Source organism: Pundamilia nyererei, unplaced genomic scaffold, assembly GCF_000239375.1.
Source record: "Pundamilia nyererei isolate P.nyererei 1_Seehausen unplaced genomic scaffold, PunNye1.0 scaffold00008, whole genome shotgun sequence".
NCBI classification, from domain to species: Eukaryota; Metazoa; Chordata; class Actinopteri; order Cichliformes; family Cichlidae; genus Pundamilia; species Pundamilia nyererei.
Window position 1 is genome coordinate 3,172,374 of NW_005187409.1, and position 27,993 is coordinate 3,200,366.

Below are 27,993 nucleotides of genomic sequence, written 5' to 3' on the forward strand. Positions count from 1 at the left end.
ATAGTAATTTGGTATGGCTTCGCGGGCCAAATGTAATTAGGCTGCGGGCCAAATTTGGCCCGTGGGCCAGTTTGACACCTATGCTTTATGTTAACATCCTTTTTTTTGTATTAAAAAAAAAAAACACCCTCATGTGTCTCTGTGCAGGGTTTGGCCACGGCACCAATGTGGTCAACTATGAGGGATTGTCCTGGCATGAGTACTGCTTCAACTGCAAGAAGTGCTCCCTCTCCTTGGCCAACAAGCGCTTTGTCATCAATGGAGAGCACATTTATTGCCCCGACTGTGCTAAGAAGCTGTAAAATGTGCAAACTGTTGTGCATCTGAGAATTTGATGATGTGGAGTTAACACCTAAACTGACTTTTTGACAAAAAAAAATAAAAATTGCAAGGTTGCCAAACTACAGGCTGTGTCAATTAACTTGCATTTATCTATATAAACATAACTGCAGCTTGTTTCAGAGTCAGGGATTGGATACTAACATGACATATTTTCTTTGTGGGTTTGTGATGTGCACTATATATCTAATACAGGATTTTGTAGAGCCTATTGAGACAAAAGTCTTTTCAGTGGCTTACTGGAATCTTTTGGGGGGGAAAAATGCTTTTAATATGCTTCCTGCTGCTAATACATACCAGCTTTGATTAATAGTCTGTTACATCTCTGAATGCACAAATAGAAAACGAGAAAACTGTTTCGATGAACCCATGCTGAAATATAAAGTGCTCATGTATTCTTAATGAGTGACATTAAATGCAAAACATGAATAAAAACAAACTGATATGAAGCCCCATTTTTCCTCTTCACAGCAAGAAATGGAAACACATTTTTTCAAGGCTTTATTGTTTTAACAGTCAGTATCTCAGTAAACTTTAGATATATTTACAGTACAAATGTAATATGTGGACAGGGCATTGTTAGTAAAACGTCTAGAGAAATATTCATATTCACAAAGTTGCCCTTGTTGAGTAGAATGATTGTCGAGGCCGAGGTAAGGAGAAGCTTTCTTAGTTGACTGTGAAACAATAAAAAAACCCAAAACAAACAACCCACACTAAATCTTAATCTAAGGCACCGTTCTAACCTAACATTATAGATGATGTTGAGGACTACGTGCTGTGAGCTCTGCATCCATACCCTGTAACATGCAGACACCGTATGTGTTCAAGCAGCAACTATAACCACTCATTAGGTGTATTCAGGAAAGCAAAGTGGAGTATGAAAGATCTAAGGCTCAGGTTATGAATGAGGCTAAAACATCTGGATGGGAATAAGTGACAGAACTACATAAATGACTTTTTCTTTATGAAAGTTTACACAGCTCCCCCAGGAGTCTGTAAAGTCCTCAGATACGTGCTTTGTTTAAAGAAGGGTAACTTGTGACAGTGCAAAAAGTCTCATGCGTCCTAGAAGAATAAAGATAAGATGGCTAAAAGCGCGTAAGCTCAGAGACGTGGTAAATATTGCAGGACGGTTTATGGAGTCTGTTACATTCTTTGAGCTTATTAATCAAAGCTAAAAAGCTAAAAAGCTCAGACTCCTTATATGTACAGAGAGAGTTTAGTAAGCCAGCAGAGAAAAAGGCAAAAGTTCAAGGTCTCAAACCTCGTGCTTGGACTTTTCAAGCATCAAGAAATTCAACATTTCATGAATAACAAAGAACCAGACAACCAGCCTGACCCACGTCAGGTTTTGTCGGGTGGAAGTGCCCTCCTTATTCTACAGTAGAACAATTGAATCCTGAGCAGACGCACCTGCAACGAACAATCAACACCCCTACATCCTTTTGCGTGACATTAATTGCATTTTGATGACAGTAAAAGCACTGAGAGGCACATCTATGACTCATATCATGGGTTTAGATGTGTTTGTAAGGACAAAAATGGCTCTGTCTGTCATCCAAATCTCAACAGTCTTATTTTAGGCAAAATTTAGAATTAGCGCTTGCAGATACAGAGCTGAAACTTAGGAAACAAAGTAGATTGCCACCCAGTTTTGTTGAGCTCTTGTGAAAGGGGACATAAAGGTTGCCAGGTAGGCCAAACAGAACCTGGCAATCCCGTCACACGGCACCAGTCAAACTGAAACCGAATAGTCATTTACACAGACTCTTGAATTCTCCACAACCTGAGCCACTCCATCCTAAACATGGCTTCATTTGCCTAATACTGATTATTTACACAATATAATAACACTTAAATATATGTAGAAATGCATTTTCATATAGAAACCAACAGCCAAAATTGTATACTACAAAAATAGTTGAAATGCATTTTGTCATATGTAGCAGCTAGTTTGACAGGATATTTAGATGGTGGTTAGTTGGAAAGAAGTGGAACTGATGATGAAGCACACAGAAGAATGAATCACAAAGCGGGAACTAAAGCTCAAGTTAAAACCGGATCATTGAAAGCCTGATTCCTAGTTTCAGTTTAGTAACAAACACCATGTCAAGAAGCTCAGAAGCAGCTAAAAATAAACTACTGGATTTCACCTCTGTGTTGTGACAGGCTGTTACAGGTATGGTTATTCAAACAGTTGGAGGAGTCACCACAAATGACACTAAAACCGGACCCAGCTACAACTCTTGTAAAGTACAATATTAGTAAACTTGTATTCTATATACAAATGCAAAAAAAAGAAACAAAAAGGAAAACCTAAACCAACCGTGAGCTTCAAACAAGTGCAAAAAGTTTACTGAACATGTGGATCTACACATGGTTCGCCTTCAAATGCAACTGCTGTGCTGCTGAAGCCCTCTAGTGGCCAAAGAAGGAAAGGGGGGGAAAAAATCAAGGAGGGGGATGAAATGGCAAAAGCCCAGTCAAGTAATGTATTAACACAGCCAATCCCGAGGTTAGCAGGGATTGCTAACCTGTGCATGCAAGAAAAAAAATTGTTTTAAAAAATTAGAAAGGAGGGAAAAAAATTGTAAGGCCATGTTGCTGCAAAAAGTAGACTGTCGAGTAAATTTAGATCAGTCACATGGAGAACCTGTGATGCCACCTCCACCAAACCCCAACAAAACAGAACGTATAACAATTTCTTCCATTAATTAAGAATAATTCACAAAATCTATTGTGCATGTGTCCTGGAATATTCTCACAAGAAGAAAAAAAGACTAAACATTTGATAACAATAATTACAATATCAAAGAAGCCAACATTAATAAATTATAACAACGCACCCCTGACAAAAGCAAACACTTTAAAAAAAAAAAAAAAAAAAAAAAAATCATCAAAACCGAACAAAATTGAGAAAAAAAAATCAAATCTGGAGAACTAAAAACCACAAGAGGAAGAGGAAAAAGACCCAGGGTAAGCATGTGGAAAGAATAGACAGCATTTCCCTGAAGCACAATTATTAATATATACTTTCAATACATAGTTTCCTCATCATGTAGGGTGCAAACGTAGCACTTGGGTGGTCTTTCCACTTCACCTTGTGCTCCTCCCTCTGGAAAAGGAGGAGAAAGGGGAGAAAGCTGCTTGGAATTGACAGAATTTTTAAGGAGGTCAACTGGACAGGAACTTTAGGAGTGCAGCAATAAGAGGCTTCTCAGCGACGCCGCAGACGTCAAATCTCTGGAGGGACATAAAACACGAGAGTTCTTGTCAGTTGTTAAGTTAGACAATGGCAGCATCGGAGTCATCAGCGACTGACAGCTCACCTGGCAGGGCTTCTATGGGTTGACTGGAGGAATGCAGCGTGCTGATGGGGGTTTCATTGTCTTCAAAGGCTACTCTGGTTCCATCTGAGCTCCCGTCACAATTGATCAAGACATTGTTACAGTCCCCCGCCTCAAGGAGGGGTCGAGACTTGGAGTGGCCGTTAAGGTCAATGAGCTCCTCAAAGCTCCATTGGTTGGATTTTCCATTGACTGTGGAGACCAACTTGGTAGAGTCTTGCTCATTCGTGAACTCAGAACCCTCGACAAGGCGACCCTCAGGTACTGGACTGAAGAAGGGGAACCAAGGGAGAGTAAGAGATTATTATAGGTGTTTGTATTTTAATAGAAATACATCTGAACTAAAATCTGATTCTTAAGAGAGAAAAAAAGATCTGAAATGTAATGTATTTTATGTATTTCTCTGTAAAATGTTAGAAGCCAAACGGTAAAATATGAGATGGGAGTCCTTGGCTTCACTAACATACCAAAACTTGTCCCACCTCTGACATGTTAGCTAACTTGTAATACCGAGGTATTTTGTGAGGAAGAAAAGTGCCGCCAACTATTTGAGGCAGTTTTAGACTAAACTAAACGTAACTCAGTTTGTGGGTTTTGTTGGTTTCTCTACAGTTGTACCTTTCTGCCTGAGTCTCATCTGTGCTTGTGCCATTGTTATTCTCCTTGTCTGTCTCTGATGTCTCGTCCGTGTGGCCCAGAGGCTCTTCTCGCTCTGTTGCAGGCTCACCGGAGGACAGACAGCTCTCATCTTTGTCAATCTCTGTTACTGTATTAGGGCGACAATGAAAACACAGATTAGACATGTCACAAGTCACATAGAAATATATGTAATTTTACACAAGCAATATGCAAGTACATTGAAAGTAAGAAGATACATTCGCAGTTACAGACAAATAATGAAAGTTGCTCAGCATACTTAGATTCTTAGCTGAAAAAGACTGGAGAACTCTTACTTTTAGTTTCATAGTTTATCTGGTCCATTTCCTCATCTTCATTCTCCTGTGTGCATTTATCATCATCTCTCTACACAGGAGACAAATGTTAACCGACCTTGATTGTGAAGGAATTTTCCAAAAATCACAAATACGACCAAATGGGTTGACTGAATGTGAGCTCACCTTTGAATCATTTTGGTCCCCTTTTCTAGTTCTCTTCATTATTTCTTCAATTCTCTGTAACAGAAAGAGTTAGATTAGAAATTAATTTCTAGTAATTACTTTACCAATGTGATCTGGACTCTTGGGTAAAGGAGGACTGATGGTTAAAAAACTGACTCTCGATGTAACTTCTTGTCAAAACAAAATTATTTAATGACACGTCGATGAATCAAGGCCCAAAACAAAAATTAAAAAAGTTGATGCACCCATCATACCTTCTTCCTCTCCATACGCTCCTGTTGGTTCTGCTGCATAATGCGGTCTCTCTCCTGACGAACTCTTTCTGCCTCCTCCTGGGCTTTGGCCTCGGCCTCCTCGCGTTCCCTTTGGAGCTCAGCCTGCCTTTGTGCTTCCTCCTCTGCCAGCCTAATCCGTTCCTCCTCTGCTAGGCGAGCCTCTTCCTCTTCCCTAAGTTTTCTCTCCTCTGCAAGCTGCTTTTCCTCCTCCAGACGTTTCAATCGAGCCTCTTCTGCTAATCGTGCCTCTTCTTCTTTTCTCAACCTAAGATAGTCAAAAATGGCACCTCTTAATTTAACGTATCCTGACAAATGAAAATTATTCGTATTCATTACCAGTATGCCTCAGCCTGTTTCATTAGCTAAAACAATGCAAATCGCACATGTGGCTATAAAATACAAGCAGCTCCAAACTACTGTTGTTATTAAACAACTTTGTTGTCAATGGTATTACGCTGTGGTCATAAATGAGGTTACTGTCATATATAGACAAACAACACACAATAAAAACAATAATTTATGATGATAACTTGTGGAACAAACAAGAACACAGTTCCAGCAGCTCAAATAACCTTACCTCTCCTCTTCCTCCTTCTGTAGCCTAAGCTTCTCCTCTCTCTCTTTCTGCTCTCGCATCAGTCTACGGTTTTCTGCCAGGATCTTGGCGGCCTCAGCAGCCGAGTTGGTGCCTGACGTAGCCTTTGAGTCTGACAGGTGGAAAAGACAAATTCGGAGGTTGAGGACTTGCTGTCAGATACTTTGTCAATGCTGTACAGGCCTGATTTACCTCAACTTTAACCTTTCTTCTCAAATCAAGCTCTGGCAGCACATCATCCCTACCATCACCGACCTTCATCAACACATGGTAAAGTCCCATCCCCTCATCAGGTATACCTTTGCCCTCAAGTATCAGACCATGTCCATTATCATACCCCTGATTCATACTGGATGCCTTTTGAGGCCTGGACTACACTCTTGAATACTCTCCCAGCGAGGATTCGCACTGCTACTTCTATTGTGACTTCCAGACAGTCCTGAAAACCAGCGGCTCACAAAGCTCACAAAGAATTTGTCATGACAGAAAAGACAGAAGCAGAACAGTGAAGAAAGTGTCTTGATAAAGTTCAACTTGAATCCCAGAGTATCCCTTTGCTTTGAGTGAAGTACTCTCCTCAGGAATTCATACATGAGGTTAGACAACAAAGGTTAACACATCAAGCCATTTATCCATTTATGTTTTGGGTGTATTGGGTGTGTTAAGCCATAGTAAGCAATGTGACAAATCTATCAGCTGGACTGTTGAATAAACCCATCCTTCCATTTTCTTAACTGCTCATAAAACAGCCATTGGGGAGCCTATCTCAGCAGACACAGGGTAAATGCTGTTCATACACTCCTAAAAATAAATGTGCAACCTAAACTGGACCATGCTTTTAGAGCTTTTAACACACAGTGGATATCTGGTTGCATGTAAATCCATATGAAAACCATTTTCCCTGCCAGGAGGTGGCAGAAGAAACAGCAAATCCAAATGTCTAAAGCATGCGACTCCAGGTGGTAAACGCTACCTTTTCTGCTTCACCGAGATTTATTGCAATATGTAAACACAATCCCAATAATGGTGTGTCTACTAAAATAAAATGACATGTTATAAAACCATGTTCAGTGATTGTGATTCCCTTGTGCTTAAAGCACAAATTCTGTTTGCAGTTTCCTCTGAATGCAGTAAATGAAGCATGTGCCAATAACTACGTGCAGGACAAACTGTCTTTTTGCAGAAGCAACATTTTTGAAAAAAAGGGATATGTCATTATGACCTGGAGATAATCACCTGGAACTAGACGTGCTGCAGTACATTAGCCGAAAACACTTTAACTTAGTGACTTAAGACTTAGTTTGGTTTACAAAGATATCATCTTGTCCTGCTTTACTGGCTGAAATGAAATGTATGTCTGAATACAGTGAACAAACATCCTGGTTTGCAGGATAATGAACAGTCTTGGCAAATACTGCTACCGACTGCCAGGTGACAATAGCTGTTAAGTCACAGTACATAAAGCAATCTTTCTCTGTTAACTGCTCACCATCTTTGTCTTTGGTCTTGCTGGAATCAGAGGACTGTTGAGCCACAGCTTGAACAGGACATAGATCTTTGGACTTGGAGTTCCTCTTTCGTAAGGTTGGTGGTCCTGCTGGAGCGAGAGGCTTCTGGATGGGTGGGGGTTTGGTTGATGCAGGCTGAGGAGACGGTGGGCGTTGTTTCATTGCGCCTGGAGAGGCTGGGCGCATCTTAGGGCTTTGCCTGCAGAAGAAATTGTGTGTGCCATCTTATTTTCTGACTTAAAACCAAATGAAAATGCATGTGTTTCATAACAAATCCTGTGCAGGAGTCTTACTTGGGTGCTGAAGGCGAAGGAGTCCTCTTTGGACCTGGACTGGGGGCAGGCGATGGCGAACGGTGCCGACCTGGAGTGGATGGGGAGGCAGGACGTTGCCCCACAGGTGATGTTAACTTCTTATCTTTCTGTAATTTCACAAAAAAAAGGACAAGTGGAGACAGTATTAATGAAACCACTCTCAAATAGGGTTATTCCAAGAACGTAAAACCAATTCCCACAAAATCCTTTGTGTATTATGAAATATTTATAGAACATATATAAAAACAAAGCTCTTTAGTGATAATTTAATTCCCCCCCCCCTCAAAAAAAAAGCTTCTACTTTGTAACAAACTCCTCACCGTACTCTTTCACTACAAATCTTTGTAGATTACTTTTGCTGCAGGTCTTGAAAATTAACTTTAAAACAATCACTGGTTTTTATTGAGATGTAATACAAATATAAGTCTTTGAATTCCAACTATCCACATTATCCATTCAGTACATCTTGAGGAGAGATGATAACATGATGGTGAGAAAAGTCAGAGGCTTCTGACATTGGGTCCCACGGTCTGGGTGGGGTCTGCTTTGCATGGCCTGATTTGTCCATAATCGGGCCACTGTGAATCCCTTTGTTTCATACTATGACAATGAAGCCCTTCACAACCACAGCGAAGGAGGAAGAAAGCCAGGTTGAGAGAGAACCAGGCACGGCAGACCAACAAGTGAGACCATACAGATAAGACCCTCAAGCATCAGCAGTATGAAATTTTGCCCATGTTTAAATGAGTGACCAGCAAAGTCCAAAGAGCAGCTGCATGAGTAACATTTCCCTATGGTTAGCATCCTGCAGAAGTACTTTGACAGGCAAATGTAGCAGGATATATGCATATACAGTGACATGAAAAAGCATTTTTTGCATATTTGTCTTACTTAAATGTTTCAGATCAAACAAATTCTAATATTAGACAGAGATCACTGGTTAGTTATCCAAACCTAACTGGCTCTATGTGGAAAAAGTAACCCACCCTCCTTTAAATGATGAGATGACTGTAATTAATCACATTTATGGAAACCTGAGTTTATTTTCTCTAACTACACCCAGGCATGCTTAATGTCAGAGCTGCTGAACCAAGAAATCATTTAAATAGAAACTGTCTAACAAAATAAAGTGGGCTAATAAATTTCGAAAAGCAACACACAGCGCTGCGATCTAAAGAAACAGCCGAGAAAGAAAGTTATTGACAACTATCAGTCTGGAAAGGGTTGCAAAGTCATTTCTAAGGCTTTGGGACTCCGGTGAACCACAGCAAGAGCCATTATCCACAAATAAAGAAACCTCTACACCTTCCCAAGAGTGTGCGACCTATCACAAATACTCCAAATGTGCATTGACGACTCACTAATAAATCAGGAAGGGGGCAATTTATTTCCCATGCCACTCTGTTTGTTGCACAAATTTTAATGTAGGAAAGTTTTCATTTTCTGTCAACTCCCTGCAGCTTCTGGATGACGACAAAGATTTCTGAGAAAAAGTGTGGCTGAACTGATGAGCCAAAAAGTATTGGTCATGCAGTAAACAGTGTTCAGATCCATGTTGTCATGAACAAATATGAACACCAAGCACAGCACAGACTACATAAAACCTACCACCACCACAGTAGAACAAACACTGACACTGCACACACAAATATCACACAGATTTATTAGTACACTAAACACACAGTCACTGTAGATAGCACTACTTGCTGTGCTCCCTCTTTTTCTGTCCATGATTTCCAAACAAAATTTAACAACTTTCCCACAGAAATAAAACCATAGCTTTGCTACACATGTTTTTTTAAATTATGTAATATAATCAAAACTCCATTAAATTATTTCAAGCACATCTTCTATGAGCAGAATAACATACCCTGTCGTTCTTATAGTCACAACCAAATGTGTAACCTAAATGTGTCTATGATCACTCGGAAATTTGGATATGGATTAGGAGATGCCAGCTAAAGCCCTACATCCAGGTTACTCCATCAGCAAATGCAAAGTGATACTAAACAAATCGAACATTATTTTTCAGTTTTCTGACATGAGAACATTTTTAAAATTGAGATCAACGATTAAAAGCTAAGTTCAGTTATTAAAACGAAGGTGTTCATACCATCGAAGGGTCCAGGGCTCCATCGGCTGACACAGATGTGGTCATGCTGCTCTTCTGTCGGTCGCTGCTGCGGCTGCGCACTGGACCACGGGGTGGGTGCAATGGGCTGGCAGAGGCTGAGCGAGGACACAGGTGACACTCTGGTAAAGGACACAGTCATCGCAGGACCATGGGAGCACAACCAATGGGAGGAGTGATAAGCGACCAAATTGGGCAGCAAAGCAGCAAAAAGCAAAAGGAGTGAATGATTAAGAAAAGAGGGGGAATACAGAGGTAAGGTTGGGGAAAGAAGGAATGAGGAAGGGAGAATGATGGATGGAAGAAATGAAAGGTTTTTGTAAGGAGAGAGAGCACAAAAAAAAAAAAAGCCACTTGTTAGATATAGCTCATTACGCAGGGAATAGCTTAATTTCTGAAACTCCGGACGGGCTGGAAATTACTGGAGACACATAACAAGCAGGGAGCAACAATGTGGCGAAAAACCCAAACACCCTGCAGCTTCTGGATACAACATGAACAAATCTAAACACCGGGCACCATAAGCACAGCACAACACACATTATGTAAAACCTACCACCACCAAAGTAGAACACACACTGACACTGCACACACACAAAAATCACACAGATTTATTAGTACGTTAAACACATAGTGAATGTAAATAGCACTGCTTGCTGTGTTCGAGTACAGTAACTAGAGTATGAGTAATATGCCTTTCTTTTGTCATGCTGTAACTGTTCCTAATCAGAGAGAGACCGACCTTTCAAGTTTCAGGACAGGACTGAGAAATAACTATAACACTGTAATGGCAAAGGCTCTAACACACTGTCTTTAGCAATTAGGTTAAGTCTAGCCTGCAGTTAGAAGAGGAAATGGTGCTGTGCACTAGCTTGCTGTGTCAGATTGAGGGATTAACCATCATAATCCCAAGACCCAAAGAACTCTCCCTGCCACAGCCTGTTCACTAAATTCATTCAGAGTTTATACTGCGCCGCAGCAATGCCTATGAAACCTACCCTGTAATGAGCTGCTGCTAATGTGGATGAGTCATGCTTCTACTGGGGCTATACTTAGCAGAGGATCTATACCTTCTAACAGGTTTGTAATGGCCACTCAATACTCAATAAACGTCACAGCCTAAAACCAACACTAGAAATGCAGCTGCAGCTTTGAAGTGCTTTACAGTACACTCCCCTTCCTACCTATAAAAACACACAGTCAACCAGGGAAAAAGAGGTATTCATTACTGTGGTTGTATGTTAATCATTGCAGGCTGTCAACCACTATAGAGCAATTGATCATTACCACCACAGCAAAAAACTTATTCACATTAAGGCATGTCAGTCATCGAGGGCGACATAAAAACCCACACAGGATGCTTTAAAGCATCCACAATATCAACACATATTATGCCTCACTATGAGAACTCATGGAATGGCACAACAGACCTACTTTGATGTAACAAGAACCAATAGGTAAGCAGCTTAGAGTAAATCTCCTAGTGTGGACCCTGAAGCTACTCTGAGGCAGAGAAATGCTCCTGACCAAGACTGCCCTGCACAGCCCAGCTCAGCACACAACAACTGATTGTATCAGATTTGGAAATGCATGTAAACTAAACGTGTGTGTGAGTATGTCAGTTTATTTGTTAGAATGTAAATACACTTTCCCGTGCTATTTATTATAATTAATTACTGTGCACACGTTAACATTTGATCACTACAACTGCAGTCAAAACTCTGAAGCGACCAATCACTTTGAAAAGTCCAAAAGTGCATCTGGGCAGTGGAATGAAATTATCTAGTTAACTGATAATGGGAATACCTAGGTTGACTTTTTACTGATGAAACGAGAGGGTAACCAGGTCTGTCCCTGGCCAACTTTCCTCTCTTTCAGGGTCTCCTAAGCGGAGGTTACCTGGGGCATCTGTTCCTTCAGCGGACAGGGCGGCAGCGCTCTTGCTCCTAGCTAGTGAGGCCTGGGTGGGTGTGAGCAGGCGACTAAGGACCCCTCCATCCACAGTAGTGGCCAGTGGCCTGCGAGCTACACGTCCGAAAAAAAACAGATCACCGGAAAAAAGCAAGAGAATGTAAAGGCCAAGATAGAAAGAGTGGATGAGAATGGGGAATAAAAGTAAAGAAACAAAGTTCACCATGTGATTTAACAAAAGAATCAACATACAGAACCAAAGGTAATGGCTCTCGTCTTAGATAGGTTCCTTATAAACTGTCTTTATACTTTCATAAATATAGAGATAAAGAAGGATACTCAATAAAAGACAGTACATAAGGTGACCGTGGAAAAGTACTGAGACTGATAAAAGAGTTTGCCTGGTAGGTGATTAGTGAAAAGCTCATCAAAGTAATGGTTCCTTAGGATTTGCTGAAGGGAAAAACAAATTATGAAATGACTTTAAAGCAATCAGAAGAATAATACTGGGTAAGAAGAAGAGAAGAAGAAACAAAAGAACAGTGACCATGTCTATTACAGTGCTACATCTAATGCTGTGCAATGTTCTCTATTGTGGAAATAGAAAAAACGGTCCAAATTATTCCTGCAAAGAAAGAGGATGACTACAGCCCTTCTAAAAGCACACTAGCTAAGACACTAAGAAAATTCCCCATTAAAGCTGCTGCTGATACTTAAAAAAAAAAAAAAAAAAAATGCAACTGAGAAATATTTGGAGCTTATAATAGGTTGTTTCTGCTACATGTACCTAAATGTTAGCTCTTCAAAAGGAGATTCTAGATTCTCACTTCCTTTTATAGCCCCTTCCTGAGGAGACATGTGTTGTTGACAGACCTGATTTTTGTTAATCATTTAGTGGCTGCCCGTTGAGGCTGGCAACATGACTTCCTGCCGTTTCCTACTCTATATCCAGGTCATAATTTCTGTAGTTATTTTTGTAATAAGGGTAGAATTATGAAAAAAAACCAAAAACTATTTAAACTCTAAAATGCTGATTCAGTATGGAAGACAGCTTATGTGTTGTGCTACTGCTCAGATTAAACACACAGAACATACATGAATAGAGGACAAGAGCTTTTTTCTTTAGTTTCATACATACAAAGAGACTGGTTTGGCTACGGAACAAATAAAAGCACTGGTTGTTAATAGCAACACACAGAGTACAGTGATTTGCTTAGGTCATTTGTGTGCTCTGTGGCTGCTAAGTTGGGATGGCACGGACACACACCGCAATGAAGCACGAGTGACTTAAATCCACCTATGACGTCATGTCGGAGGGAGAAAACAATCAACACTTTGTGACAACAAAACAATACACAGTGTTAGTCCAAGCAGAGCACACAACAGACACTTCCTTAGTGAACACTTGAAAAAAATGAAAAGATAAAAAAATAAAATACAAAGGGGGTTAAAACAAGATTCACTTCCAGTGAGAAATGTGACGTAGAGCAGCATCAGCTAGGTCAAGACAGCAAAAAGGTTAAAGGACTGATGGAACAAGCATAACATTCCCAGAAAATCAAAGACAACTGGCAGTGTAGAGAAAACTGCATCTGACATGGGTGTAAATGAGCATTTAGGTAAATGAGAACATGAATGGGGGAAAAAAAGGCCATATGCAGCAAGAAGATCCAGCATAAAAAAAAAAACCTTGAACTTCATAAGTCTGAAAGGAGATAAATGAGATTTATTATCCCTAAAAGCTCTTAGCAGCAGTCAGCGTTGTTAAGGATTTAAAAATACAAGAGGATTCAGAATGATGAAGTAGCATCAGAGCCACATGCTTATTATTTAAAGACAGATGCATGAGTGTTGCATGCTGATTGTTCATGCTAGCCACCTTGATCATCCGTTGTCCCCTTATCAGGCTTTGCAGGGGTCTGTGCTCTGCCCAGACTTACTCGCGTAAGGGAGGAACTTCTCTTCTTCACAGAACGGCCTGGGAACATGAGAGTGGAGTTATAGCCAAGCAGGCACTGGGGGAGTCAACAAGGAAACCCTTAAGAAAGTCTACAAGTCATGTGCACTTTGTTTTGCTTTATGTGAGTCACCGGGTTAAGGCTGACAGCAGCTGATGCCCCAGTTTAAGAGATGAAGCCTTGATACAAAGACGAGCTTCAACTTTTCCATCTGATCACACTAGCTCATTCTCCCTAAATCAGAGCTGACTATTGTAATACTACTTTTAGCCTCTTTAAGAGTTTCAACAAAATAACAAGCAATAAGCAAATCTTCAGACACAGCTGAGTATTTAATAAATGATGCATTATTTTGACAAATTGTGTATTTAACACAATATTGGTTATTAAAGTATCATGCGAGATGAAGAGGGGATCTTTTGCACCTGTCTGTTCCACCTGAAGCTTTTTGTCGTCTTCCTTACTGGCCTGATCAGCATTGGCATTGCTAGGTAACCGGTTACAAGATGAACTCCTTGGCTTAACACCTGAGGGACAATGATGAAATAACCCAAAGGTGAAATAACGAGACTAGCTTGTAACTGGTACACAACATTTTGGAATTAATTCATATATTGTATTCAGAGTGGTGGCATAATTTATTATGAAACAAGCTGAGAAGTAAAGAGAAACCAGTTATGCTGAAAAGGAAAATAAAAATGACACTGTCAGCCTGAAGAGGCTGTGAAGAGATGTGATTCACCCATCTGCATTGATTATTTCCTGTAGAAATCAAATACCCGTTTCATGATTTTTTTTTGTACACTTCTACTATATTCTATGTGAATCAAAACAGGATTGAGTATATTGTAACAGAAGAGTGACAGCTCTCTATAATACAAGAGAATATTCATGAACATCATCGTTTGGTGCTCAGCAGCCCTTAAAACTATTTACTGATTAATGAATCCGAAGAGATGCAGTGAATGTATGCAGAAGAACTGGGCAGTATCTGGAATCAGGAATGAGAAACAGATTAAAGCAGTTTTACCAATCCCTCTCTGCATCAGTGAGTCTGTTAAACCCTGGATATGAAAAAGGAGAGGGGTCAGAGTTCATTCAGTTTGTTCCATTTCAGAAATGGTACAATACCTGAAAAAGCTCATTCATAAATATTCTCACACACACACACAAAAACAAAACACTTTTGTTGGTTAAGTTGCAGCACTGGGTAGGATGGAAGCAGGGAGGAAGGAGGGGAGGGAGGGAGGCGAGGAGACTTACGTTTGTCAGGTGATTTGAGGAGGGTGGCAGATGAGGAGGATAGGCGTTTGCTCATGCCAGCCTCAGGCGGCTGTTTCAGGTTTGTGGTGGATGTGGAGCGCTTGTCCACTAAGAGGGAGGAGGAAAGACAGACAAGGGAGGCGGGATTTAAACCGGAGGCAAAAGGGAGGGAATTTAGGTTTACAAAGGGGAGTAAAATGATCTGCTGTATTTCAATACCTCCAACAGGCAAAGGGCTATAAGTTAATGCACCTGAAATAAAAGGACACAAACGATATTTGTCTTTGGGGATGAATTTTCCTATTAACTTAATTGATCATGCTATCGTGCTACTAACAAAAAGGGCATTCAGCAACACACCGAATCGACAACAGTACATGCCATAAGCATAAATATCAAAACACAGCCACTGTGATTTCAGAATCAGGCATTGCTGTTAGTTAGTAAACAAAAAATGTTTATGTTGAATCCCTCCAAGAGCAGAGCATAAACATATTGTCTGTGCCAGATACAATAGTGCTTTCTTGGAATACCATTCAAAGAGGAATTATTGCAAAGTCACCCATGTGATCTTGAAATGCACAACAATAGGAATGAGCAATTACAGCCAGAATTCAGGAATAAAATGGCTTTTACATTTAAAATCCTTAAATATTAAAAACGATTTGCATTCATGTCCTTACTTCAGGCCTGTGGGGTTTTTTTTATATAGATTTTCTAGTTCTTATGATTATAAGCTGTGTCCATACATATGTCAGTTAAGGCAGCTTCAGAGCATTAAGGATAGGTTGACTGCCTTTGCAAAAAAATGTATTGGGTATATAACAATTTGTTGATTAGTTACAATGTCAAAAACAACAATGGAAAAAGTGACCAGTAACCAAACCTATAGCTCAAAGGCTCTAAAGAAAAAAATATTAGTAAAATAACACAAACAAAAAACTGCATGAGGTTGGTGGAAACAAAGGTGTTGGGAGGAAGCATTGCCAGTGCATTTGGAGAGCCAGTGACTACCCATGCTGTGAAGCTACACCAGTGAATTAAATATTAACAAACAAAACCTTGATGACTCCTTGGTGGCTTTTCTGGTGAGGGAGAGGAGATAACTATAGTTACTGGAGATGAGGCACTGGCATCAGAATCTCCTGTGGGAAAAGACAGCTCTCAGGAAAGAGCGATAAAACATATGACATCATGACATATCCTTCAAATAAGTGAAAGAGATGAAGGTTAGAAATGGCTGATAGTCATCATCCTTCGCTTGACACAAACTGTTCAGATTATCATCTGAACACCGGACTATCATCACATACACCGGACTGGTTTGATTTTCTGGCGGAAAGGTAAAATGAGGGCTGAGAGGCCGTCTGAGAGGGCTTTGATCAGACAACAAGCAAGAATGCTGTGATGTGGGTAAACTAACTGCCTACGACTCAACTGGTTTTATCTGTTGTTTGCATTAGCTGCTGGAAAATAAATAAATAAATAAAACTGCAATGAACAGCTTTCAGATTTAGGCCAAATTTCATCCCAGCTGTGGTGTAGCACACAATACACTGTGAACTATCAAGGACGAACTAAAGTACCTGTTCGTCCATCTGAGTCTGTGGACAGTCCTCCCCAAGACCATCTTTTCTGCCTCTGCTCGACTTGCTGACTACGCTCCAACGTCCGCCTCATCACTGCCTCATAGTGCTCCTGAGGAGGGAAAAAATGCAAGTCATTTGCAGCTGACTAACATTTGAGCCTAAAACAAAACAAACAGAAGATGATCTGTAGCTTTCATAACTGTATTACAATTCATGGGCAACTGCACGGTGATGGTCCTTTAAAAATATGAAGACAAACAGTGTAAGCTGTGTTCTTATGTAAATTAGATTCTTTTAGTCACAAATGTCAGCTGAGCAGCAGTGAACGCTGCTGAGTAGATCACATTACTCTGCTTCCACCCGTGTTGAAGCTACCTTTTCTTCTTCCTGTTTCTGCTTCCTCTTCTGCTCCACAGCCAATCTTTTCTGCTCCTCCTTCCTTCGCTGTTCCTCAACCTTTTTCTGACGCTCTTCCATCTGACGCTCCACTTGCAGCTTGGCCTTGCGCTCCCGCTCCATGATCTGAGATTCTCGTAAAGCTGGCAATATGAGCATGCAGTACAAAGAAATCACTCGTCAGTATGTTGTTGTTTTTTGTTTGTTTGTTTTTTGTAGCTTGCCTCCACCAGTGTGTGAATGTGAGTGAATGAATAGTGGCATTGTAAAGCGCTTTGGGTGCCTTGAAAAGCGCTATATAAATCCAATCCATTATTATTATTATTATTATTATTTGTACTGAATTAACATATTAGTAAGACCAAACTAAGTAAATGAAAGATTTCTATTGGTGGGTTGCAGCTAACAGCTATATCCAATTGTTAGGTATTTTTGTTTAAAATGAATAAAACCATTGCTCATTTAATAAACTCAATATCAGATTATTTGAGTATTTACTATAGTTCTTTGGCTAAAATATCTTAATCCCAAAACTGGGGTTATCCTCTTACCCTGTTGTCTCTCTGCCTCCTCACGTCTCTCTTTTGCCACCCGCAGTCTGTCGTCTGTTCTAAGTGTGGCACCGTCAAGTACTGCAGGCACACGTGCATATGTGGTTTATAGGTAAAGCATGTGCATGAATACTTACACATATAACTTGATGGTGGATTACAATGCAGCATAGCGTAACAAAGGCTTTGTATCAGGCAGGCAGATGTGTGCATGTGACTCATTAATGAGCTTTGTCAACTGTTACGGTAATAAGGTGATGACTAAGATTTACCTGCATTAAGCCACACTGAGAGGATGGCAGAAAAGGATTGGGAGTTGCATCTAATGTTTCAGATTATGGACGACAATAACCTCACGAGAGGGTAATATCTGTAATAACCAGTTTGATTCTGTGTCAAGATGTAGTGTCATTTACCTGGCCTGCACCCCTGAGGTTTAGCTGGTGTGTTATTTGTAGGTCCTGGGCTGTTTCCCGCCAAGCTGCGCCTTTCCTCGGCTTGTGCCTGTGCAGCTGCAGCTGAATGAGAGAACAAACAAGTCCTTTTACACAGCTTGTTCAAGGCAGGAATAATGTGCCACTATTTTGCCTATTCTGCATAAAGTGTATGCAAGGCAGAAAGAGGTAGCAATGCAACACTATTGCGCTTTTAAAGCCAACAGTAGACACAGTAACAGCACCGATCTGATGTCTGCATAAAAGGTAGACTCACAATGTCGTGTTATACTTCCACCATCTCTGATTCCACATTGAGAATTGTGGGAGAATTATGCTGGTGTGGTGAGATTTGGACCGAATAAGTGCATCGTTCACTACCATTTTAAAGATGGCCTTTTACAAAAGGGTGTGGCCACTTTTAATCTGTCAATTCCAGTTTGGATCATGGGTATAAAAACTCCAGATTCAGAAATTCAAATGATTTGATTTGTATCAATTAGGGCTGCCACAATTAGTCAACTAGTCACGATTACGTCGACTATCAAAATCGTTGACGACTGATTTAATAGTCGACGCGTCGTTTGAAGCTTTGTAAGATCATAAAAGACGCAGGAATGAGTAGTAGGATTTAAGAGTGTAATAACGGACTGAAACAGAAGATGGCAGCACTGCATGTACAAGGATGCCAGCTGCCGTTAAACCCCGAAGAAGAAGAAGCTGTGTCCCAGAATTCATAGCGCAGCCCAGCTCAGTTTACAACAATGGCGGCAGCTAGTTAGTTTTAATATTACGCTTATTATTCTTTCTGGGTCACAAAATAAACGTTTAACATATTTTCAGGCGAGAATGTAGCTGTGTAAACCTCAAATATCTGCTCAGTTTATCAAGACACCACATATTTTCAAAAGCGCTCCGACATTTTCGGAGACGTCTGTTACCCACTAGCTCGATAGCTAGGCGGGGGCTAGGCTCACTAGAGCCGTGAGAACACCGGACTCCCGGCAGATCGTCTTTCAAACCCACTGCCGTCTTTCACTACTCAGGTTAAATATATATAAGTCACTTAGATAACTTCAAAATGTCATTATTTGGCTTTTTTTAGTATTTTATTTGTTCCTGAGTAAATCGGTTTGGCTGAGATTAAAGTTATAGTTTTTGCACAGCTGAATAAACGTCAAGAAGACAGCTGATTATCAGAAGTGTGAGATGCTCGAGAATATACTCCAGTGTCCTGTTATATTTTAGAAAGCAAGGAGTTTATTAAACTTCACCGAAACAATCTGCAAATTTCATTAAAATTTAATAAACTATCATCTTGTCTTTATTTTTAGTTAGCACATACCTTAAACACTTAAAGCTGTAAGCTAATGATAGTTATATAAGAGCAGATGCTGCTGGTGCAATAAGCTGTAAGTTTTACTCCAGTGGATGATGATCTGATTAGTCGACTAATCACAAAAATAATCGGTGACTAGTCGACTATCAAAATAATCGTTTGTGGCAGCCCAGTATCAATTAAAAGACAGTGTGATGAGGGACCAAAAGACTAATGTTATACAAATTGTATTTGTTTCCATGACACACACAAAGAAAAAAAAAACCCACACTTGTATTCCTAATCACTTATCCAGCAACAGGAAACTCTGGACATGTCAGCAGTACCTTGCAGGGAATACGGCTTCCACTGGTAAACATCCAAATGTTTGTTAAATACCAGTTACGTTTTGCTAAGATTTGGCACTTATCTCTCAAAAGATGTTCAGATAACAGAACAGTTTTTGGTTGCTTTGTCTTAGTCTGTTCGGAGGTCTATTTTAGATGGCAAAGGGTCCTTGGCCAAGACATTGATCTAAAAGTTGAGCTTGATGGCATGCAAGCACCTTACAAGGGGGCAATACTAAGGCCCAAAGCACAGCAAGTACAGTCTGTTTAAACCATTAGTTCAAACCAAAACAATTTGAATAAGTTGTTTTTTGTTCTGTTTTGTTTGCTTTCCATATGAATGGTAAATCTGGAGAGATCTAATAGATCTGAAGCTATACAACAATCCAGTTATTCAACCATGTTTGTGGTCAGCTGTGTAGTTATTCATACAGTGCTTTCTGTGACAAGCTTCAATGATAAAGTAGAATAAAGCCCTTGTTAGCTTCCTGGTATACAGCATGTGCGCCCACAGGTGTACAAAATTTCATAAGTATAAAAATATCCAGAAAACATAAAACCAACTGATGACTAATTTCCACATGTACCCAAAAACACAATCATTGCTTTAACAGTTGATGTGCGTGCAGTCTGTCCTATAAAAAGTCTAACTCCAAGAGAAGATCAGCTCTCCCATCAAACTATCGCAGGGTCAATAGTCCTTTCTTCAGCCAAAACTATTCATTAAAAAAAAAAAAGTATGGTTAAAGGACAGAAAGTCAGGAAGGACGCACATGAAGGACATGATCAAGCTTTATGAGCTGTAGTATCAGTTACCAGTTTCTTCCCTTCTTGTTGCCATTATATAAATGCTGACAAAGAGCAAAATGATAGTCCTGTGACTGTGAAAGCATCTCACCGTCTCCACTGCAACTAAGCAATCCTATTGTTAATCTTAAAAATATATATTTTCTATTATGAAAACAACTTTTCATATGCTTTTTAAAAAAGATCCAGAAAAGACTCTCTCCAGGTTTTAACACAAGCAATTTATCTCATATGACTAATGTCATAATAAAGTTAAAATGCTGGAGATATTAGGAAAGCTCTGGAGATTTCTTGTTGCAAAGGAGCTCCTTAAGTACTAACAAACTGGGACCTTATAAAAATGTAGGATAAATAGAGCCAATAATTGTTTAAGGAAGCAACACTGTTGTCGCACAAAGGTATTCTAAGTGACTGAAGAAAAAATGTTCCTGATCTTGTTAGACTGCTCATGCGAAAAGCATAGTACTTTTTCTTTGAATTAAAAAAACAAAAAACAATGATACCATCAAGCAAATCCAGTATTTGTTTTCCCATGTTAACATGAATCATGTGTCCTTATTCTAAATCTATTTTCATTTAGTTGGTGGATAAAGCAAGATGCTGGTCTTTACCGTCTTCTATGTATTACAAATAGTAATTTAAACGCACAATTTTTCAATTATTAACTGCCGGCTGCTACCCAGATGAATGCATGGGTTGAGGAACCCATTGTCAAGTTTAATGCTACTCAGATTGCTTCACACTCAAAACCTCCATGACTGAATCACTGCCCGTCCTACACAGAGCTTTGCAAACCTACGTCTACATGCTGTAGCCATCATGTGGCGTACTGTCAAAATACTTGGAACAACCGGTAATGTGGGCTACTCTCAGTTGTCTTTGTGCTGTTGTTGGCCCTGTTGTTTAACCCTATGCTGCTGAGAAGACAGAAGTCATAAGATACAATGAACTATTCGGTACTGATACTTAAGTAAAACTGGTTGTTAAAAAAGAATGAAAACTGTCCCCTGCACGCATTATCTGTGCTTTCCATGTGTTCTTTTTTATCTTTGATGTGTTTTTGCTTTTCTTCCTCTTTGTGATCAACTCAGCTATTATTCTCTTTCCGGTTCATCATGACAGGCCACGCACCAGCACCTCAAACTCACTGAATGCTCACTGAATTCTCACAACCCTCATAATCCCACATTATTTGCCACCAGGGTAACATATACTATAGACAGCTTTAAAAGAAGCAGCCCCAGAGAGATTGAATTTAAGAAAACAAAGCTTTTCACCAGGTTGCTATGAGCAAACCACTCACCCACCATAGACACTGAATGGTTTTCCGAGTGTAGCATGTTCTCCTTGTATAGAAATCAACTCTACAAGTATTACCTTACTCTGTAAGGCAGAGAAGACAATGGACCCTTCTTACACAATGCAACAGTGCCAAACTTAGCAGTAAGAACTGTTGACTTCGTAGACATTGTTTACCCCAGTGAAGCAAAGGAAATTAGACCTGTCAGGTTAACTATTCATGCACCAATTATCCAAACGGCAACCTCAATGCTCTCCAGTCAGAGACGTTTATGAAGGGTCGAAGTGTGCAGCTGGTTCTCAGATGTTTACAAGTCACTTCACTTTTGTACTCAGACTCTCCTCTTCATTCCATTTGGAGAAGTCAATAAATGACGAAAGATTTGACTGCACTTTAAACAGTTTTGCTGTCACACAACACGTAGCAGATTACTCGTAAATAGACAGAGGATTCATACATTACTTATCAGTCACTATTTTTTTGTCATTAGGCAACAAATACTTGGCAATCATACAATTCCACAAGGAATACAGTAATAGAAAATCTTTATTAAAGTTATAGGAGTTTACATTATACGTTTGGTTACTAGTGTCTAAAATATGGATGACTGGACACTGATGAAACCTCTATAACTCTACAATCAACATATTTTTCCCTATTAGAGTGAAAAATCAGAAAAAAACAATGGGGTACGCCGTCACAAGATAACTGATATTAAGTTACAGACAGCAAGGACAGGTGAAGTGCTTCTCATTCATGCTTATGCCTGTATCAAGGATCATACTGACTCAGAAATTAGATGAGTCATAGCTACAACAAAGAGAAACAAACCAAGCCTGAAGACTCACTCAGGACTCAGTGTCAAATCATATCAAATTTGTAATTTGCAATTTAAAGTGTTTTTATTAACAGTTAATGAAATGGTGGTGATATAACAAACTGCAGCAGAATAAGGATACGTTTATAAAGCGGGTGATGAAATGCTATATTTATATAAAACAATGTAAACAATTTAGCTGCTAATCCAAGCATGAAGTTTGACCTTGGTCATTCTGTAGTAGGTTTCATACTTCAAGATTGTAATTTCAGGAAACTGTACTGTCTGCAAAGAGGGAAGTATGACAGAAAGTGCAAACTGAGGAGGCAGCAGCTGTTAAGCTAAAAAAAAAAAGAAGTCTACTAGCGTGCAGCATAATCACCTGTAAAATCAATTTTTACTGGGTTTTTGGCTTCCACAGTCACAGTAGTAGTGACTGTAGTTTTAAGGAATAAGCAAAATATATATAAATACATCCACGCGAGAGATGCATCTTGGAAAAAAATGAGACAAATCTCTGCTATCAGACACATTCATGTGTTGATTAAAGTGCTTTCATGAGATTGCGAGAAGAGACACTGTTTTCCCAACAGACCTCAAGAGAGCCAGGTGTGCTCATAGAAATGAAAAGAGCCAATCAGAGGCACTCACTCATCCCTCCATCACTATGGAGATTTGCACACATTAACATACATCATCCCTGCTACACCACGACTCAGCAAAACCTTAAAGACATGAGACGGAGCATGTTTTTTTTCCTCGCTCAGAATGTGAGGCAGTAAAAGCAGTCACCCCGTGACGAGTCTGCATTGGGTTACAGAAATATTTGCATGATATTTCTGAACCCATCTAAATGGATGGCACATAAATCCTACATAACCAAGTAAGCTACTGGACTCATCTTTAGCATTCATTGTCAAAGTATAACTATCATCATTATTATTATCATCATTCTTATTATTGTAATACATGAGTATTGATGGCAATCAACAAACATGTAAATAACTTGATTAAAATATTTTTGGAGTCCTTCTTGTAAGTTGAAACTTTTCTAACAGTCACTGGGGAAGCATTTTAAACATATCGAATCTTGTGAGCCTGGGTTTACAAGCTCATTTAGTCATAGATTCACTTACTTTAATGCAAAAGTATGTGTGTGTATATATATATATATATATGAAAAGAGCCAATCAGAGGCACTCACTCATCCCTCCATCACTATGGAGATTTGCACACACTAACATACATCATATATATATATATATATATATATTTATTACTTTTTTTTTTTATACACAATCCTCTTTACACTATCTGAAATGCTTTGTTGTAACTCTTTGAACTTTCAAATCTTTTTGCAATTTGAGAGTTCAAATGTTGATAATGTATCAGTGTTTTCTGGGATGACCATTATCAGGCCAAAACCAGAAGAATGCTGATGAGCTGTCTCAAACGGCACATGCAAGAGATAAAAGCTGTGGATGACTGTTTGTTCAAACTCTGTTTGATAGATTATATATTTTCAGAGTGATGTTTTCCTCAATTGTTTGGAGAGGAATTGATAACTGCAGATGTTCTGAGCAAGAATCACCGGTAGCTGAAAATGTGGGACAAAAAAACAAAACAAAACAAAAAAACAACCAACAAGCAAAAAAACTGCAGATAATATTCAATCTCCAAAAACAGCAATCATAAAGTCTAAAGTTGTGAATTTTAGCTGGTAATTAATCTAACGCTTAACACTTAGGGGGTGGGGGGATAGAGCCTATCCCAGCTGTCAGAAGCAGGATATGCCCTGGATAGATCACCAATCTGTTGCCGGGTTAACACAGACAACCACTCACACTCACACCAGTTAACCGATCCCTATGCATGTCTTTAGGCTGTGGGAGAACATGCAAACTCCACACAGAAAGACAACATGCTGGCTTCAAACCTTGCTGTAACATAACACTACCAGCCACCACTCCACTGCACTGCCTACTCTATAAAATATTACAAACATTTAATATAAATCTGCACTTCTGTTGTGATGCTGAATCTCTAGCATTAGAAAGAGCAGATATACTTGTCGACTGAATACGATTTGCCTTCTTCTGATGGATTATTGTGGCATCAGTAAAGACCACCAGGGGGGCTGATAATGACCCAGCTCTGCAGCCCAAACAAAACATGAAACAGGAAACAGGCCAGTCAGCCTTGTATCATAACAGTCAGAGGCAAATGCTAGTTCTCTTAACAACAAGAATACTCATAAGACATGTTTTTACAACTTCCATCACATATTAGTATAGTGGACACACAAGAGTCAGATCAGTGGATCAGGGTTTTCTTTCCATGGTTCCTTTCAACTGCACTCTTTATTGTGCCCTGCAGCATGGTGCAACTAAATAGCTTGCTGCACAGGAAGTGCCTACGTTGCTAAATATAAGGGTGGATTAACATTTGATATTGACTACATGGCCTTGTAATTCCAATTGATCACTATCAGATGCAAATATGCAGGCAAACATGAACCTGAACCACTGATTACTTTATTTTTTTCAATTAATTTTATTTTTTCAAAAATTCAGAAAATTATCATATTTGACTGAAAGGTTACCTACACAATGAGCCAACCAACACAAAATTTCAGGATGGATGACACAGCTGATAGATGCCTAAGAAACACGCACGCACAAACACACTAAATCTTCTATGGGATTACCAAGACCTACTCATGTAAAGGTAAGCCCAGGCTATTTGTAGTACCAGCAGGATGATGATGACAACTTTCCAAGAGAGTCTCCTGCTCTAAGTGGACCATTTTGTCTTGCACAGAAAAAATAAACATCAACAAATGTAATCATTCTCACATCCACTATTTTTAATAATTATATACTGCTCATATCCTATAGTGTTGTGTTATTTTTCAGTCCTATAGGGTTAAGCTAAAAAAAAAAAAAAAAAAAAAGCAGAAAATATAAATATATACATTCTCTAGATTTCTAATTAAACCCCAAGAAGTACAGCCAAGTCGACCACACTTTAAACTATACAGTTTAGAAGACTTATTGAACCAAAACATTCTTGGTGCCAAGAGTGTGGAACTAATGTTCATGACTATTTGAGGAGTGACTATCCACATCCGCACCATTGATGTGCAGACATTGAAAGCAAAGAGCATGTGTTAGCTTTTTGAAGTCTATACATTTTTTTATTTTTTCCTCCTTTGATAAGCAAAAATATGTTTATTATTAGATAAATTAATCCATGACTTTTTGTAATTTTTCTGTGGTGGAAGAGCCAAAATCCCTGAATATCTGACATTTACTTGTTGTGTAACATCTCTTGAACCCTTTATTCATGCGTTTGGTCTTTGTTGCTGTGTGTAGGTCGAGAACCATGTTGAAATAAGCTCTGACATGTTGCCCAAAGACACAAAAACTTTCTATTCAAAGACTTTCAAGAGGGGACAATTTGGAAATTTGTCCGTAAGCTATCCCAGCTCACCAAAGCTGGTAGAGAATCTGTCTTTGTGGAGATGGAAATATTAGTGTTAGATAACGTAAAATGAAGTACCAACAATATATAAACATACAAACGAACGCCTCATGAACTAAACTACCCTGGGGTTAGTCTAAGGTTAGTTATAGTCTATACAAATTAGCATGTTTTGCTATTCAAATCATTTGGTACGTGCATACATGAGTGTGGAAAATGTAACACATCCTCTCAATCATTTTAAGAGGTAAAAATCAAAAGATGGGGCACTTCTGCTACACAACCAGAGTTAAGTGTACAGATCCAAGAAGCTACACATCAAAATTGAGGGTGGTTCATTTCCTCCTTTGGTTAAATCTAACCCAGTTCAGAAATACTTCTCATGCTTTTAATTCTGCTGCAGCATGTGTTAAGCCAGGATCCGGACAACCTTGCAGTGTTACTTGCAGCAGTGTGATCTCGCTTCATAATAGCAGGGTACTTTTCTCCTTTCTCACATTCTTGTGGAAATGACCATGTACATGAGCTAGATTCCTAGCATTATTTTATTATTGTCAGTCCTCCACTTTGACTGAAGGACTTTTGCTGAAGACATGTTTTAACTCCTCATAAAGCCTAGGACACAAACGCATACCTCTAAACTTGGTAGAAATATTCATTAAAAGAAAAAACAAACAAACAAAAAAACCCACCACAGAACTGAGGGCCAGACTGAAAACACTGAATGGAAAAATGAAAGAAAACAGGAAGAAGAACGGCACTAGAATGTGATCCATTTGTTGCCAGGAGTAAAACATGCCTACACCCAATCTGGGTATGTAGAAAATCCATTTTTACGCTAAAACAGTTTGGGGTTTTTTTAAACAGGAAAAAAAAAGGCTTGACTGCTCAGCCAGCCATAACAAACCATGCATTGATACAGGCAGATACAAACACAGTAAACATCCACGTCCAAATCTGGATGGCCCCACTGATAGACTTCAGCTTGTACATAGTGCAATCTCCAAAAGGCCAATGTGCATTTTGCTTAACAGAACAGTGGGCGACACATGGCTGCTGGTCCAACCAAAACTATAGTATCAGTGCATCTAAGCATTTAAGGAAAAACAGCTACACAGTCCTGAGAGAGCTCAGGGCTCAGCGTTTGACAGTTTGACAGTGCAGCTTTATCTGAAATTCAGGTCAGACATTGTTATAGTTGCCCTCCCTGGAGCGCTAAGGGGGTTATGCCATATGTCAGCAAATAAGCATGAATGTGGGACAATGAATGTGGGAGAGGGAAGAGATCACTTAACATAAGATAAGATGAGTTTCAAGCAGGAAGCTACAAAACTGCTGATACACTATGAACCGCCTGATCCACGGGTGGAGAAAATAAATTGCCTGCTGGTTTCTGTACTGGGCATCAAATCAGCTCGCCGCTATTAGAAAATGCATGACCCGATCAGAAAAAGCTTCCTGACAAAGATCAACAGAAGACCACGTTTGACAGGATTCTCGGAGCGAAGAGCAACGACATCCAAACCAGTACTATTTTTACCAGTTACACAGAAGCTAGCTTAGTTCACAAAGAATTTAGAGCACGCCTATCTACTCCGATAAACTCACATAAAACCACTTTCCTGTACAACGTTATTAATTTGCGTGAAAGGTGACAATGCAGAAGTAGTGGCATATCAACCGGGTCTCAGGCTGCAAGACGTATAGTTGCAGCTTTAGCTGAACGTTAACTGCACGCATTTAACTTACAGCGAGTTAGAACAGTCCATTTGCTTCCCTTAAAAGTTATCAGCACAACCATCAGCTAACAAAATCAACCAAACGTGTAACTTTTAATGTGGGAAGAAGTTGCAGATATTTTCCGCGTCCATACTCGGCTCATAACCGGGCAGCGAGCTAACGTTACTAGCTAGAAAAGCTGACCCCTCAAACAACCCGGTCAGAGGCGGCAGTTGACTGCAAATGTTAGAAAGTGAGTGCAACACCTTAAGACACAAGCGGTTCACAAATAGACACAACTGCCAACATATTTCTTACCCATTTGGGCTCTCAAGCCCTTGAGAGTCGAAGCACCCTCCGCCATTTCTATGAAGTTTTCCTTCTGTGTGTGTTTTTTTTCTAAAGCAAAGGCGCGTAACCCAGCGCAGCCGGTAGGACTCGGACACCACGGGGACGTGGACATCAAAGAT

General features: G+C 39.6%; 2 protein-coding genes across 10 annotated transcripts in view; one reads left to right on the top strand and one right to left on the bottom strand.

Moving 5' to 3' along the window:
* Positions 1–788, top strand: part of fhl1a (four and a half LIM domains 1a) — a 12,365-nt gene extending 11,577 nt beyond the window's left edge. For both annotated transcript variants that reach the window (XM_005722953.2, XM_013908267.1), the window contains exon 6: positions 148–788. In XM_005722953.2, the coding sequence (XP_005723010.1) occupies positions 148–302 (155 nt within the window). In that variant the 3' untranslated portion in view covers positions 303–788. The remainder of the gene's footprint in view (positions 1–147) is intronic.
* A 2,481-nt stretch (positions 789–3,269) lies between these two features.
* On the bottom strand, positions 3,270–27,985 carry map7d3 (MAP7 domain containing 3). 8 transcript variants are annotated; one of them, XM_005722955.1, is made up of 20 exons: positions 27,842–27,985; positions 17,715–17,816; positions 17,299–17,379; positions 16,727–16,890; positions 16,349–16,460; positions 15,824–15,907; positions 14,763–14,870; positions 13,925–14,026; positions 13,421–13,519; positions 11,530–11,655; positions 9,613–9,728; positions 7,479–7,606; positions 7,167–7,384; positions 5,660–5,789; positions 5,062–5,347; positions 4,808–4,861; positions 4,643–4,712; positions 4,308–4,455; positions 3,672–3,958; positions 3,270–3,585 (listed from the first exon to the last, which is right to left on the bottom strand). In XM_005722955.1, exons 1-20 carry the CDS (start codon positions 27,885–27,887, stop codon positions 3,578–3,580), a joined length of 2,469 nt encoding a protein of 822 aa, XP_005723012.1. In that variant the 5' UTR covers positions 27,888–27,985; the 3' UTR covers positions 3,270–3,577. The 8 variants fall into 8 exon arrangements, with proteins under 8 accessions (XP_005723012.1, XP_013763729.1, XP_013763730.1 ...); XM_013908275.1 differs by having other exon boundaries at positions 9,613–9,752; XM_013908276.1 differs by lacking the exon at positions 15,824–15,907 and having other exon boundaries at positions 9,613–9,752.
* Positions 27,986–27,993: the final 8 nt, after the last annotated feature.